This window comes from Pelmatolapia mariae, linkage group LG13 (assembly GCF_036321145.2).
Source record: "Pelmatolapia mariae isolate MD_Pm_ZW linkage group LG13, Pm_UMD_F_2, whole genome shotgun sequence".
Taxonomy (NCBI): Eukaryota; Metazoa; Chordata; class Actinopteri; order Cichliformes; family Cichlidae; genus Pelmatolapia; species Pelmatolapia mariae.
In genome coordinates, this window is record NC_086238.1 from 25,016,530 (window position 1) to 25,033,110 (window position 16,581).

General features: G+C 41.4%; 1 protein-coding gene across 2 annotated transcripts in view; it reads right to left on the reverse strand.

Annotated features, from left to right (window-relative positions):
* Positions 1-12,225: 12,225 nt before the first annotated feature.
* The window catches only part of LOC134640338 (peroxisomal membrane protein PEX13-like), a 42,263-nt gene continuing 37,907 nt past the window's right edge, over positions 12,226-16,581 (reverse strand). For both annotated transcript variants that reach the window (XM_065471881.1, XM_065471880.1), the window contains exons 4-6: positions 13,805-14,073; positions 13,293-13,415; positions 12,226-13,124 (exon numbers count right to left, since the gene is read on the reverse strand). In XM_065471881.1, the coding sequence (XP_065327953.1) occupies positions 13,003-13,124; positions 13,293-13,415; positions 13,805-13,928 (369 nt within the window). In that variant the 5' untranslated portion in view covers positions 13,929-14,073 and the 3' untranslated portion in view covers positions 12,226-13,002. The remainder of the gene's footprint in view (positions 13,125-13,292; positions 13,416-13,804; positions 14,074-16,581) is intronic.

The following is a 16,581-nucleotide window of genomic DNA, read 5'->3' on the forward strand; positions in this document are numbered from 1 at the left end:
ATCCATCACCAGAGGGCTCCACCGACCTGCCTGCTGACATCAGAGCACACCCCTGTGTCATGTGACCTGGCTGGAGTTGCAAAGCTGGACTCAGACCTCAGGAAGAGAGATTTTTATCAGTCAGCTGGCAGATGACACAGTGCTCTTCCTTAAAGATGTTTCTCAGGTTTCAGTTGCAATCAGCACCCTTGAGTCTTTCTCCAGAGCATCGGGCCTCTTCCTAAACCGCAATAAGTGTGAACTGCTACCAGTGAACAAGTGTACCGTGTCCTATGTTTCCGGTATCCCAGTGAAAAGTTGTGTAATATATTTGGGAATCGTTATTACCAAGGATATGAATTCTAGGAACGCTCTAAACGTTAACGCTATCACCAACAAAACTCAAAATGTCCTCAACTTTTAAAAAACATGAATCCAAACCCGACAATTAAAATATCTGACATTTATTTTTACACTACATGTTGTTTAGATGAGTTTTTCATATGTGTTTGGTAATATTTGACCTTTCTTCATTATGAAACAATAATCAGAGAAAGGTCTACACAGATTAGTCTTAATATGAAACATTAGAAAGCACAGCAGTGTTATTGCAGCCCCGCCCTCACATTGTGAGCAATGCTGTGACGTTTCTCAGTTACAATAATGTGACATAACTTCTGCCAAGCAGCTTCTGTGTTTGGTAGCGTTGGTGTCACTGTGTCTGTAAACATGATAACTGGAAACAGGCATGTAGAGCGGCCCAGTGTTAACAATCCAGTCAAAGTTTGCCTGACATCCACTGAGGTCATCAAAGTCCGTCCACCGTCTTTCACTTATCAGGGTCGTGGGGGGCTGGAGCCTATCACAGCTGTCATAGGGCAAGAGGCGGGGTCCACCCTGGACAGGTCGCCAGCCCGTGGCAGGGCTAACACACAGACAACCATTCACACCGATCCCCACTAACTGCATGTCTTTAGACTGTGGGAGGAAGCAGGAGAGAACATGCAAACTGCACGCAAAGACCCCGGCCTGATGAGGTTAGGGTTCTGAGTTCGATACCCTAACCCAGAACTGAACTCAGGACAGAGGAAGGGATGGGTGATGTTCATGTGTGCCCAGGTGTATGATGTGGCTCTTTGCGGTGACACAGTAAAAAATGTGGCTCTTTGTCTCTGACTGGTTGGCTGCCCCAGCCCTGGCCCTTCATGTATTTCAGTAATGTCTTTTTCTCCCGTCTCCTCCTCTTGTTTACATGTTTTCCCCTTGTGACCCATTCCTTCTGTCACGTGTGTTTTCCCCCCAGCCATCATGTTCTGTTTGTGCTTAGTTATGTCCATGTAAATGAAACTTAAAGAATCTTTGGCTCACGTCTTCATCTGGATGGTACAGCATAACCAGGTTAAGTCATCTCTAAAAAAAAAAGATATTTTTGAGTGTTTTTCAGTGTTTTTAATTATTTGTTTTAATTTTGTTTATTTTTCATTGTTCAATGTGGCCTGGTAAGCATTTTGTCAATATATATTTCATAAGGTCATCGTTAAATATTTACAAGAAATCAGGCATTATACAGTGTGTAAACTTCAGTGCAGTGTGATTTGGATGCTCAGCAGAAAATGTAGCCAGACATCAGCTGGGTTTAGATACATTTCAGATAAGATAACCCTTGTTAGTCCCAGAGTTGGGAAATTCAAATTGTTACTGCAGCAGAGGACACAAGGCAGGAACAAATGAACACATGCAGCATAACTAACAGCAATAATGCTATGCAAAAATAGAAGAAATATAGACCAAGAAATAGATATGTACTTATATATGTAAGTTTATATATCTATATCTATCTATCTATATATAGATCTATATACATATATATATATATGATCCAATAATACAGATTACTAGTAGGAGAAGAATGAAACATTTCATAGTGCAGTGTTTGGGTGTTAATAGGTATTAACAGGTATTGCACACTGATTTATGTAAAGACCCCAGTGTGTGCATATGTGGTGTACATTCACTGCTGTTGTGCAGTGTACAGTCTGACAGCAGCTGGAGGGAAAAGCCTCCAAAATCTCCCCTTTGCACACTGTGGGTGCAGCAGCCTATCACTGGAGGGAAAACAGGTTAGTGTTGTCAGGGTGGCCTGTATGGGGTGGGAGCTGTTATCTGACAGAGATAACTACCTCCACTGGGTCAAGAGGGCATCCAAGAACAGAGCTAGTTTTCTTGATCAACCTGTTCAGTTTCTTCCTATCCCCAGCAGACCACACCATAAAACATGGACAATACCACCACAGAGTCCTAGAAGGTCTTCAGGAGCTCTCCCTGCTCCCTTCCAAAAGACTTCTCTGTTGCAAATACAACCGTCTCTATCCTTTTGTGTAGATGGACTCTTTGTTGTTACTCCAGATCAGTTTATTGGTTAGATCACTTATATGAGTCAGCTATCTTAATGCCCATTCTCTGGATGTTCACTGGTGTAGGTGGAGTCCACTACCTGCTCGCTGGTTTTCGGAGTGTTGATCTGGAAGTGGTTCTGCTGGCACCAGTTGACAAAGTCCTCAGTCAGTTCTCTCTATTCCCTGTTGTCCTGTTGTCAGTAAAGTACACCGTGAGGAGATGCTCTCATTGCCCACTCATTATTTTAAAATAGAGATAGCCTACATAGTTCATACATATGCGAGACTTTTATGAGCCAATTAGGAGAAAGCGTTAAATGAGCTGTGGGCCACTGCTGGCACTGTCATCACATTGGAGGGTCACTTTAGTGTTTAAGTAGTATAAAAACAAACGAGAAAAACCCACAAATATTTCAGAAAATGTACGGTTTTGTTTGTTTGCCACTGAATAGTGTTGGAATAAAGTGTGAAAATTATGAAGGATTAAAATATTCCAAGAGCTCAAATTACTTCACCAAAACATGTTTCAATTATATTTTATCAACACAAATTGCACAGGTTTATTGAATATGAATAACTTGTGTTAATTCAACTCAGTTGTTTAAGCTCCTGCCAAAGTAAAACATCTGTGTGCATTTAGTGTAATAAACTATTAAACCAGAATTACATATTAGGATTTAGCCAAGTGTTAGGATGTAATACAGAGTAGTATTTCTAGTAGGCTTGTTTTGATATGCCTGTTTTCATTTTATTTTCTAAATTTTAAAGAAGGCTTTAGAAAGGTCAAAATAAATCTTCTGTGAGGGCGTATCAGCTATTCTAACAGAATTCATTTTACCAATGCAAGGGTGCATTAGTACCTTGTAATACAACATATCTATTTCATAAAGGGCGAACACAAATTTCCAAAGAGACTTCCTGACAGCTGCCATTTTAAGTATAACCTCTGGTACGGGCACATTCAGTTTGCAGCAGCTATGCAACAGTGGCCTCTAGAGGTGTTTACACACTATGACCAAATCAGACAATGCAACACAACACGCAGGTCGCCTCAATGAATTGATTCAGCTTGTAGCAGTGACTTGTTAACTTCTCATTTGTCAAGCATATCTCCCATGAATGATATGAAATCATTTAGAGACATAACATTGACATCACAAAGCAGAAGCTGCAATCAGTTTTTAGGAAAGTGAGTTTAATAGGAGTAGGTAAAATAATGCAGTAATTTCTTAGTTTTATAATCCCTTTATAAATCATGTTGGCTACAGCCTATTTAGCAGTGCAAAAGGAGCATCGGACAAACAAACAAACAAATAAATAAACAGTCAACAACAACAAAAAAGTTAGTACCCAGGGATAAAAATGTTGTGTATGAAAGGGAAACCTAATGGACAGATGTGATGCCTGAACAGTGGTGGCTTTAAGTGATGTATCAACTCAAACATGCATCCATGGTCTGTGTTACATAAGTACGATGATCGGTGGTGACGGTTGGCGCCGCTTTGGAAGCAGAAACTGTTGGTTTGAAAGCCTTCAGTGTCTCCTTGTGGCGGGACTCTTATACTGCACTGTAAGATGTCGAGCAGTGTCAGCCGTATGCTAGAAAGTGATACATTAAAATTCCTGGGGTCACCATGAAGAGCTTACTTCCTTTCTTGCTCAGTGTGTAAAATGTGGTACTTAATGGACTGAAAAGAAAAATGATGGCACCCTTGTAGTTCACACAAGTGGTGATGATTCAGGGTTTTAATTTGTAAGGTTTGAATTTTGAGCCATCATAAATTTTAAAAGAGGAAAGTATACTATTTAACATATGTTAAGTCAAAGCTAATATAGCTGCTCATATATAGCTACTTATAATTTGAAGAGCTGCCTACACCAATGAGTAGACTTCCCAGAATGGAAACAGCACTCTTTGTGTGGTTTGAGAAAACAGTCAAGTTGTTAAGAACTATGACTGAGAAGGATGTGCCTGTGTACAGCAGCAGGCTGCCTTCCTAGAATTTGGATATCCCCCGTGTGCTCGTCTCTGCATTATGTGCATTACCTCTCTTGGAAAATTAAAACCACAGCAGCTTTTTATAGTTTTTTTCATTCACTATCAGCTTACACCAAAAGTCTACTCTGAAGAAGATTATTCAAAACATGCAACACAGAATAAAACAAGTTTAAATTAAAATTAAAGAAATCAAAATCTTGTGGACGTATGCCTTTTACATGTTGGCAAAATATTTAGGATGAGATGGAGATATAACACTCATGCACCCTGAAAATTATGAAGGTCTAAATATGTATCAAAGGGGCTCACTGAACATCAGTGGCTTTCTATGGGGCAAACGTACTTAAACCAGCCACTGTGACCATTGCGGCAGAGCAGAATGAATGATACTGATGGGGACTAAGAGGGTTTGTAGTTAAATTCCTGCTCTTACAGGATCAGTGAGTGTCTGTTTAAAGATTATTAACATACTTTTACATCACTATGGAACACCAGCATTTCTGCAGAGGACAGAACTCCCTGCTTTAATCTACCAAGATGCTCTGTGTTATGTTGTCATGGCAATATGAAGTCAAATAAATACAAATATACAAAAATGCACATTTAAAGGAGGACAAGAAGACAGGCAATTGGAAGAGCTTTTGAAGCAGGAAAACTTTTCTGGATTTCTCTTAATTTAACTGGAAATTTTGCGAATACAAGTCAAGAAGGAAACAAGGAGGCAGCTGGTTGGATTATATCTGAGGACAGGACGCATGAAGGAGAAGCATGAGGAGAGAGAAAACAGCAGAGCGATGGTGCAGAGCCAATCATGGATCAAGTCGAAGAAGCAAGCATCAAAACTGTGAGTAAACATAACACACAAAGAGTTAAAAATTACTGTGCTGATTAAGGAAACATTAAATTTGGTTAGTTTGGGGTCTGCAGCTTCAGGTTTGTGGATTCAGTTGGTCTAAAAATTAAGGAAAGACAAAAAATGTTTCTTTTGAAAGGTTGTTGGAGGATTCTTACTGTAAGAAATATCTGGGTGTGCATCTGCTTTTATTTAAAAAGGTTGAATTTTATTTCGTCACATTGGAAAGGGAAAATTGGAGGATCGGGACAATAATGTGGCCAAATTTACTGTTTCCTTAATCAGAACAATAATTTTGATCTGAACTAGAAATTGTAAAATGGGTTATTTTCTTTCTTCTCTACTGATCACTGTGTTAAATGTTGAGTTACTTGTCAGTCTACATTAATGTTAATGGTACTTTTAAAAAGTGCAGTTTATTCGTAATTTTGTAGAAAAAGGCTCTGCACCTGTGAAAAAAAACAAGTATCCACACCCCCAAAATCACTGTGGATCAGAGTAGCTAAGCCCTGGTTAACAGCAATTATATTACAGGAGATGAAAAATATTGGAATGATTGAAAGAAACAAAGATTGCTTTAGGGTTTGAAGATTTGACTTTCTTATTGAAAGAGACGAAAACTAATCTATGTGTGACACTGAGAAAAAAACTGAACGCTTAAAAGATCTGGAGGTCTGACTGTTGTTATACAAATGTGCAAACTTGTTTTAATGACATTAGAAAGAAAAATGGGATGTTTAAAAAGGTAATATATAAAATAGTTTCTATATTACTTGAAAAAATGATGTTGGTTAGCGCTGCTGTATTTGGAAAAATGCTGGGTCACCCCTGGTCTATACAGACAATAATCCCCTCACATATGTGATGAGTACTGCAAAGCTGAATGCAGTAGGCCACCGCTGGGTAGGTGAGCTGGCAGATTTCAGGTTTGATGTCAAATACAGGCCGGGGAAGGTGAACATCGATGCAGACTCATTCTCTCGGTTTCCACTTGACATTGACACCTACCTCACAAAGTGTACTGAAGAGCTGACGAGAGAGGCCATTCAGGCTACATGGGAGGGTTGTGAGTCTGCAAAGAGACAAGATGCTGCATATGTCGCTGCCCTGTGCCTAACATGCCCAGCCAGAGACACCTGTGAACATGTCACCATTGCAGCCTGTCACAGTGACCTGGTAAAATCCCAAAGGAAGGATCCCTCTATCAGTTAACTTATCAAACTGAAAGAAACAAAATCAGTAATAACTTATGATGACAGAAGGAGAGCCAGTGGCCCTGTGAGAGAGCTTATGCACGAGTGGGGAAAGCTTCATATGGAAAATCAGCTGCAACATCGTACAGCGGCTCAGCGAAGGCAGCTTGTGCTGCCAGCACAATATCATCTCCTAGTGCTTAAACATCTCCATGATGACTTGGGTCACGCAGGGCAGAGAGGGTCATTCACTTGGCACGGGACCGTTTCTACTGGCCTTTTATGAAGAAGGACATTGAGGCGTATGTGACCAGAAAACACCCCTGCATTAAGCAAAAGAAACCAGTCAAACACATCAGTAACCCTACGACACCTGGCTGGAGCTGCTCACTCAAGGACAACACCATGCCATCCAAATGGCAACCCAGCTGAGCGATCTAATTGGACATTTCTTCAAATGCTAAGGACACTGGAGGAGAAGGCAAAGAGCAGCTGGAAAGAGCATCTGCCTCAGATACTACATGCATACAACTGCACCAGGCATGAGGAAACAGACTTTTCACCCCACTACCTCATGTTTGGTCGACACCCCCGTCTCCTAGTAGACTTCATTTTTGGCCTGTTAGCCAGAGATGGGACTGAAACACCTCAGAGCTATGCTAAAAAGTGGGTTTTGTGGATGGAAGAGGCTTATCGTATTGCAGCTGAGAACAGCCAGCACTCTAGTGCAAGGGTTAAGAAGAACTATGATCATCACACACAGAACACAGTCACTCTCCAACCTGGTGAGACAGTGTCCTAGTCTGTAACATGAGTGAGAGGGGAGGACCTGGAAAATTGAGACCTTACTGGGAGCAAACTGTGTATGTCGTCAAACAACAAGTGAGTGACAGTCCCATTTACAAAATGTGTTCAGAGACGTAATGTGTTTACTTCATAGAAATCTCCTACACCTCGTGAAAGACCTACCTGTTGACCACTGGGGGACCACTACCACGTAGAGGGAACCAAAAGAAAAGAAGTCATCGTGTTGGGAGACGTGACTGGTTGGAGACACCTGAAAGCAGTGACTGTGAAAACTCTGAAACAGCCAGAGTACAGTACTGGCTTAGAGTATCACCACAAGCTCAGCATCAAACAGTGAATATGAGAGCAACAATCCGGTTTGGATCTTGCACTTGTGTCCATCCCATTTACCTCGTGCCGCTGGGCCGTGACAGATGTCATATATGGCATACAGCTTGGTGTCATTTATGTCATACAGCCTTGTCTCATGTATGCACTCAGCTTGAAGTCCTGGAACGAGACAGCTTGATATCATATATGCATTCAGATTGATGTCATATAGGCATACAGATTGATGTCATATAGGCATACAGTATGATGTCATATATGCATACAAATTGATGTCAGGTCAGGCATACAGTGTGATGTCATATAGGCATACAGTATGATGTCATATATGCATACGGTATGATGTCATATATGCATACAGTATGATGTCATATAGGCATACAGTATGATGTCATATATGCATACAGTATGATGTCATATAGGCATACAGATTGATGTCAGGTCAGGCATACAGTGTGATGTCATATATGCATGCAGATTGATGTCATATGTCACCACAAGCTCAGCATCAAACAGTGAATCTGAGAGCAACATATCAGCTGCAGAGGAATCCAGAGAGAGTCCAGAAAATAAATACACATTTTATATGTCAGAGCAACCCAGAGTTACCTCACCTGAAAGGGAAACTGAACAAGAACAAATTTCCTCTGTTCATTATCTCTCCTGTTTTACAGGATTGTAATCTGTGGTCACGCCCACTACAGCAAGGCCTGTAACATGAACAAATAAATACCACCAACAAGTGTCCCTAGGGGACTGGCGAGACTTTTAAGGCAAGTGATTACTTGCCAGGTTACCACATAGAATACCTAAGCTATTAACTAGCATCAATAAGTCAGTCACTAATATTCCTTGGCAGGTGATTAGCATCCCCTGGCCTAGTTACTGTCTACTAACTAGTAACTATTTAACACCAATTCATATTATTTGTTAGATTCACTTTTCTTCTTACTTTAGTCAAAAGTCTGTTGACCTAAATATGTTCAAAGTTGCATCATCTTGATATTTACACCAGTGTTGTACAACTCTGAGTGCATTCTGCAACTGATGGGAGGGAAAGGACTCCTTAGCACGACCATTAGAAAAGCCCCTACAGCGCACAAGTAGTTTGGTGTTTAAGTGGCTCAGAGGATCAAGGACAGGAGCAGTGACAAAAGTTATCCTCTCATCACGGTGAATTGTGTGCGCCTTATACAACAGGACAGCAGGAGAGAGCTGGACCATTTTTGGTGCCTAGGTATTTTGTGCAGGCGAAGCAATGAAAAACACAACTGCATTTCTTAGTCTGACAGGACAGGATGATCACCCTGAGGCGCTTAAGAGAAGAAATCCAGACCCTTTAACGTTCAAGGAAATTGTGACACATTAGTACAAACAAATAATCGTTAATAAATCAATATCAGTGACTTAAAATCACAGGAGATGCAGGATGAGTTATCCAGATTCATTTAATAATTAACCAACAAATTTAGATTGTCCAATTAATGTTGCTACTAATTCCCTGATTGATACATTTCTTTACATTTGCCCATTTTTTTGTTGATTCAGAAATAATTCATTGATCAAATTAAACTCCAATTCCTGCAAGCTTTGGCAAAGCTGAGCATGTTCGGTCTGTTGTGTATACAGTTGTGGCTCTAAATACAAACTGAAGTGGCAAAGTGCACAAAAGCAAACTTTGTACCACTGACAAAACATTAGACCACAACTGTATTCATAACTCAGGCTGACTCAGGCTCTGTTAGAGCTTCTGCTCTGTGACCCTGTTTTGCTTGGCATCAATAAGTCATTTGAGCCAGGGATGATTCTGAAGTTCCTCTAGGGCAGTGGTTCCCAAACTTTTTTTCCTGGGCCCCCCTTTGTTTTACAAGAAAAATGTAATCTGCAATAAATTACAGGCAGTAATAAAATAAACTATTAACTCTTTTATGCTACGTCCACACGTAAACAGCGTTTCGAATCACCGAAAACAGAGATTTTTTAAAACTCCTTTTTTGCGTTTACGTGTGGACGAGGAATACAGAGTTCGTCACGCAACGTCAAAGGTTTGTGCCTTTTTTCACGTCACGCTGTGCGCCATGTTATTGTTTACATGAGATGAATTGCAGAATGGCAGATAGAGACGAAATACTGTTAATCTGACTATCTGCAGTTTTTACACGCAGTTACTGTCCCTCCATTTACAAAGGCAGAGGTGTCACGGTGTGATTATTTTACATGTAGTTGTTTTTTTCCTGTGTAATAATATTCAACATTGCGATCAATACATTTTTCAAAAAATGCCTCTCTGTGCAAAATGGGTTTAAAAACATAAACAGCTGTGGGATACTGTTTGTCTGTGATTTGAACCAGGGGAACAAATCGTGGCAGGATCAGCCTGATATTATTTTTATCCCGCTGTAACTTTACTGTATAAAGAGCTAACATCTCCAAAATGTCAGGAGTAGTTAGTCATTACAACAAGTGTTTGTGAACTAAAAATCAAAAATGTGGGATACTGTTTGTCCGTGATTTGGAGAGCCCAGCGCGTGCTCCCGACAAAGGGAAAACCAATTCTGCAGGGGAGACCTACCTTGGCACTTGTGCAGGTGAAGCCAAAGGGAAGATATGCTTCACCATATTTTCTAGTCTTTGGCTTACAATGAAGTTGGTTTGGAAACATATTCAGCTATGCTTCATCTCCTGCTTTGCGTTTCTGTGGGCGCCCCGTGCTAGGAATAAGACACGCAGACTTAACATGACTGAACATGACGAACCGACGAGGAACACGTACACTGTGAATACATACAGAGGGAAAAGGGGACTGGAGATGAGACATGGACATAACTAAGCATAAATAGAACATGAAGGCTGGGGGGGAAACACACATGACAGAAGGAATGGGTCACAAAACATGTTTACAAAACATGTAAACAAGAGGAGGAGACGGGAGAAAAAGACTTTACTGAAATACATGAAGGGCCAGGGCTGGGGCAGCCAACCAGTCACAGACAAAGAGCCACATCATACACCTGGGCACACATGAACATCACCCATCCCTTCCTCTGTCCTGCGTTCAGTTTAGGGTATCGAACTCAGGACCCTAACCTCATCAGGCCGGGGTCTTTGTGTGGAGTCTGCATGTTCTCTCCAGCTTCCTCCCACAGTCTAAAGACATGCAGTTAGTGGGGGTCTTCTCGCGCCGTTCGCATTCACACAGAGATGCATTGAAGATCACCTTGTGGTTAGTGCCTTCTATTCGATGTACAGACTGAATAATAACACCTTCTAATTAGTATGCAGCCTGTTCTGTCTCCTATTGGTGCTTTTCCTATGAGTAATCAGTGCTTCATGGCTTACTAAGCTTAACTTTTTTCACAACATTGATAACAAACACACACAAAACAACAACAACAACATATCTTATCTAAAAAAAACTTGATTGGACCACAGTTTTGATGTTCATCCTACATGTTTATTGAGATTGTCTAATGTCTGCGACGGTATCTTCTCCCACGTCTGCGGACACCGGAGGCCTTGTGGGGTCTCCTGCGTCTGCGAACGGGGCGAGAAGACCTCGCATGTTTGCGTCTATACCTGCGTCGTGGCATTGTCCAAACGGCGGTACCTGCTCCACGTCACGGGTTCTATTTATGGACTCACCTGGCAACTTTAGTGATGTCACTGCTGATGTTGTCACTGTTGGTGTGACCTCATGACTCATTCATGCCATCTGAACTGTGGTGTAATTATGAGTCACAGGGGGACGTGAATTTATTCACAAAGTTGATAGATAGTTTGGGTCATAACTCAAAGACACAACGATGCAGTCAAATCATTTGGAATTAAATATCTGTAAATTACAAGATTTAGAGGGTTCTGACATCACATCCAGTCTCTCTGCTGTGATTTCAAATATCAATGCCCAAACCCCACCACCGACAAATAACACAGAACACGCAGCCAGTGACGCACCAAACACACACCACGTTTAGTGACCAATAAATCAAGCGCCACAGGTGGTGTAAATGACAGATCAGGGATGGGTAATAATGTTGATTTTTTTCTGTTCTTGTTCCTTTTTACCAAGCCGGGTTTGTTTGTCCTTGTTTCCCTCTCCTGCAGAGTTCCTCCTGACGGAGTTCATAAGCCAGTCAAAGATCTGCACGTCACAATGGACTGAGATGTCAACTTCCTCCCACCAAAAAAACAAAAAAAAGTAAAGTCGTCATGCAGCATGAGGACAAAAAGTCATACTACAGCTATTGCACCCTCTAATTTATTAGATTCTTTCAATTATGTTTCATAGGGGCCTCGGAGCACTTCTGCAAACTAAATGAGCTGTGCTGGAACTTACACCATCATGTAACCCAAAAAAGGAAATCTCTTATTCATAAAAAGAAAAAAATGTTTGCTTTGATTATTCCTTGAGAAACTGAATGTCACGGTCCTGGGTCGATGGCCCAGTGTTTTCTGTTTTGTTTTATTAATCTTTGATTTCTTGATGTGTCTTTGTTAGTTCTTAGGTTTTGGTTCTGTGTCCCCGCTGTTCTGTGTTGGTATTGTGCCTCTATATAAATAGCATCATAATTTCATATTTTGTCAGCACTTCCTAGTAGTATGTAACTACACCATAAATGTCAGGGTTTGCATGTTGAGATATGAATGGAGGACCCAAGATGCAGGCACTGCTGATGTGAGTGAGCTTTATTCATGGAGAGTGACATACAAACAAAGGCGAGGGAGGCGAGAAACAAAACTAAGAAAACCTAAACTGGGAAAGCTGAGAACCAAATAACAAACCTGGACACGAGGGAATGGAGTTAAAACACGAAGGATGACAAGCAGGAAAAACAGCATGGAGGAGCACAGACGGACCAGTAACACACACAAGAGGACAAATGCTATAAATTAGTGAGGGCCCGCTTGAAGCTGACGCTCCGGCGCGTGTGTCAAAAAACACCAACACACCGCTTCAGAAGCACTCTGTCGATGCTTGATTCGTTTGGCCACAGTCACGTGATCAGTGATGTCCAATTGTGAATTGTGAATTCCACTGTGTAGAGTGGGCAATCATAATGACGCAGTTCAGTTTTTTTGTAGATTCAAGCTGCTCTTCATATTTTTGACCACCAGATGTCACCAGAGAGGACTGTGTTAAAAAGCTTCCAGTAATGAATCGTTTTTCAACACAAGCTTCAATGCTTCAGAAAGCTTTGTTTGGCCATCACTACTATAAATACACACAGAGGGAAACGAGGAAACTGCACACAGGAGGGGGACACAGCTGAGCCTAATGAATCTGACGAGACTGAGCTGAAAGACGAGATGGATCATTCAAGTACTGTACATGATGTGGGTAGATGCTGTACGTTTATGGGCTGCAGGAGAGGCACAGATTAGGGTATTTGTGCAGACGAGGTTGTTTGGGGTGCCTGCGTGTTTGCCTGCTGGGCCTGAGCGAGCCTCTCATATCTGTGGCCCGGCGGTCTCTTCTCTTGCTGAGGATCTTAACGTAGTTGGCTGGGACGAGCATGTGGTCTCACCGTCCACACTGGCCAGGAGCCAGCCACGCACACGGGGCTGTAGCTCTAAACACGAGGGAGAGGAAAACACTGTGATAGATGTAAACATGGGGCACGCTCACACAAAAGAAGAGCCCTCATCTGTTAGTTGTAAGATAAGGAAAACAAAAATAGAAGGTTTTGGGTCAAAGCACTCAGAATCAAATGTCCCGCAGCCAGTAAAAAGCTCATCACCTTTAGGAGCGAGGTTGAGCATCTCTCCAGCTCGCATAGAAAGCTCCTCCTGAGAAGCAGCTGTCAAGTCATATTCTCCTCTGGCCACCACGTGGTCGTCCTCCTCGCTCGCCCAGTTAGTGTCTAAACCAAGCAAGGAAACTGAATTAACGACATTCATAATTTTAACTGGTCTTAACCAAAAACAAGTCCTTCTGCTTTTCCTTACACTTGTAAAGTAACTAATGGCATATGGAGCTATGGTACCCAATTTATTTGCCACAGAGTTACACAAAGGCACATATGATGTCATACAAGCAGACTCATCTTTACACGTGTACTGCAGCCCTGAACATTACCAGGTTCAGATTCTATTATCAAACTTTACAACAGCAGCCTTAATTACTTTAACTCAAAACAATTAGCACCTGCAGCCACTGTCCTGTGTTGAGTACACCTCTCAAAACAACAAAATGTACTCATGTGAATATGTAAGTGCTTGCTGTTCCATCTCTTCCACCTGCTGCACAAACCTGCTGGGGGGGACGTCTTCAAGGTGAGGTGTGTGTCTGTATCCTCCCAGGCTGTAGCCACCACCATAGCCGCCACCATAGCTGTAGCTGTAAGGCCTGTAGCCACCACAGATGGAGCTCCCATAGAGGCTGTAAGAGGGGAGAAGGAGCTGTTGGATGGACGGTAGGACTGCTGGACCTGACGAGGGGGCACCAGGAGCGCCAACCTGGGCAGGACAGAAGAGCCAGCAGGGGTGGAGGAGCCTGTAGCTTATCCCAAATCTGTAGATCTGTTTGGTGACAACATAAAGATAGAATATCAGTAAAATCCACCCATAATTCATTGCAACATTAATTGAGCAAAGCATTAGTTCGAAACGTCATGGAGTCAAGCTAAACCACAAACTGAATGAACAGCTCATAGAGTGGCTCTCTTCCACAGCGTGTCCTTTGTCCTTTCTCCCTCCCCTCAACCCCAACCAGTCCTCAGAGGCTGCCCCTCCCTATACCTGGTTCTGCTGGAAGTTTCTTCCAGTTAAAATGGTGTTTTTCCTTCCCACAGTCACCAAGTGCTCACTCAAAAGGGTTTTTTTTGATCATTTAGTTTTCTCTGTATTACAATAGGGCCTCCACCTTGCAGTATAAAGTGTCTTGAGGTGACTGTTGTTGTGATTAACGCTATATAAATAAACTGAAATTGAATTGAGTCAACACTTCCTCCTGCCTCATCTCCAGCTCTGCTACTCTTCATCTGTACAGACTGTGGAAAATACACAATAAATTCACCATCAACCAGCAGCTAGTGGCAACTTTTAGCATGGGATGTTTTCTGACATGAGCTGACATTATGAACCAGTCAACACACCTTAAATATCATTATAACAGCTCTGATTGTTCAGCTTCTCCAATCTGATGACCATATTCTCTTAACCGTAAAAAGATATGTTGATATGTCCAAAAAAGATAAAGATGTGTCCAGATTTAATTCCATTTCCTCACTTAAAGCGGAAAAAAGTGTCAGGGTGGGGGGACTGATTGAACTGTGATTGTGGAATTTGCCTCACACAGGTGCGTTCACTATTGCTTGTTTGAGAATACTGCTGTATATATACAAATGCTGACTGTACAAACAAACTGTTGTACATATATTTTTAGAATTATCGGAAAATGTTGAGAAAAAGACAAGAAAAAACAATGACTTGCAGCATCAAGCGGAGGAGTTTAATCTTCTCTGGGTCTCGTTTAGGAGTTTGGGGACAGGTGAGCAGAGGACTGACAGATGAAAAAAAATGAGCTTTCTCTAAGGGTGTTGCCTCTCCCTTAAAGACAGGCTGAGGAGTTCAGCTACTCAAAAGGGGCTCAGAGTAGAACTGCTATTCCTTCACGTTGAAGAGAGGCTGATGAGAAAAGGAGAAAGAGGCCCCAGGGCAGACCCAGGACACTCTGGAGAGGCTATATCTCTCAGCTGGCCTGAGGATGTCTTGGTGTTATCCCAGAAGAAGTGGAGGAGGTGGCTGGGGAGAGGGAGATGTGGGCTTCTCTGCTTAGGCTGCTGCCCGGGTAAACCAGTCCTTGATAAGCAGAAGAAAATGGATGGATAACAATAATAAGCAGAAGAAGCTAAAAGACACAGACACAAATTTAAAATAAAACATTATTAGTTATGAATTGAAAGATATAATTATTCAGCTATATAATAACTCAGCTTATAAATATACATGTAGGCATTTTTTTAAAGTAAATTATCGGGCAAAGGAACTGAGTTTGTTGGCAAACAGCAACAGGAAGACAGCAGCTACATTTTCTTCTGAATTGACAGTTAGCAAGTACAGAACAAACAGAAATGCAATTACAATATTTATTTTATTAATTTAACTTATTACCCAGAACTGCAACAAAACAAACAAACAAAAAACGCTCAATTAACAGAAGAGAGAGAAATCTAGCGAGACACTCTGACTAGGACACGGCCTCAGAGGACCAAACTAGCAGTCAGCCACTTGTACGGCTGTGCAGATAAATAATTAGTTGCCGTTTTTGTTTTGGGGGCTTTTTTTATTCCTGGGACTTCTGATCCTCTCCAAATACACAGGGAAGTACCTGATGCAGCTAGTTTTGGGTACTACCATCACCAAGCATTTACAAAATCTATTAGAGGATAATAAAGTGTTTTCACCAACTTGGCCCAGAAGAAAAACATATTTTAGCATATAAAATAGCAGTCTCTTCCAAACAAGTCCTTTAGCATGCTGATGTTAAAAAATATCATGTAGAGTAAGACAGGCATAGAGAACAGCACTGACTGGGAGAGGCTTTGAACAGATGACATACTCAGTTCAATTCAACATATAAGACTTTAAGAATGCACAAGCATCTATCAAAAACCTATTTAATCTATCATCTGTGATATTATTATATACAATTATAATGTATTGTTCATCTCCCTTAGATAAACAGGCAGCCTTCAGGTATGAAATATTCATTTGTCTACTGTTTCAGTGGCTGATAGTGCCCCACAGGCCTCAATGTGAGTTTGAAGCCATTATAATGTTTAAGTTGTTTAACGATAAACAGATTTTGAATGAAAGCCACGAAACTTCGGTAGCACAAAAAAGTCTATATTCTTTGTGTCCATATGGATCAGTCATATTACCATTATTTCCCCCTAAGGTTGCCAAAAGCACCAAGTTAATACTTGAAAAAACTGCAGCAATACACAAAAATATAATCAATATTCTGTTTACTTGGTGACAACGCCGCTTTTAGCCTTCAATCAGAAAGCCTTAAGTTGGCTAGTT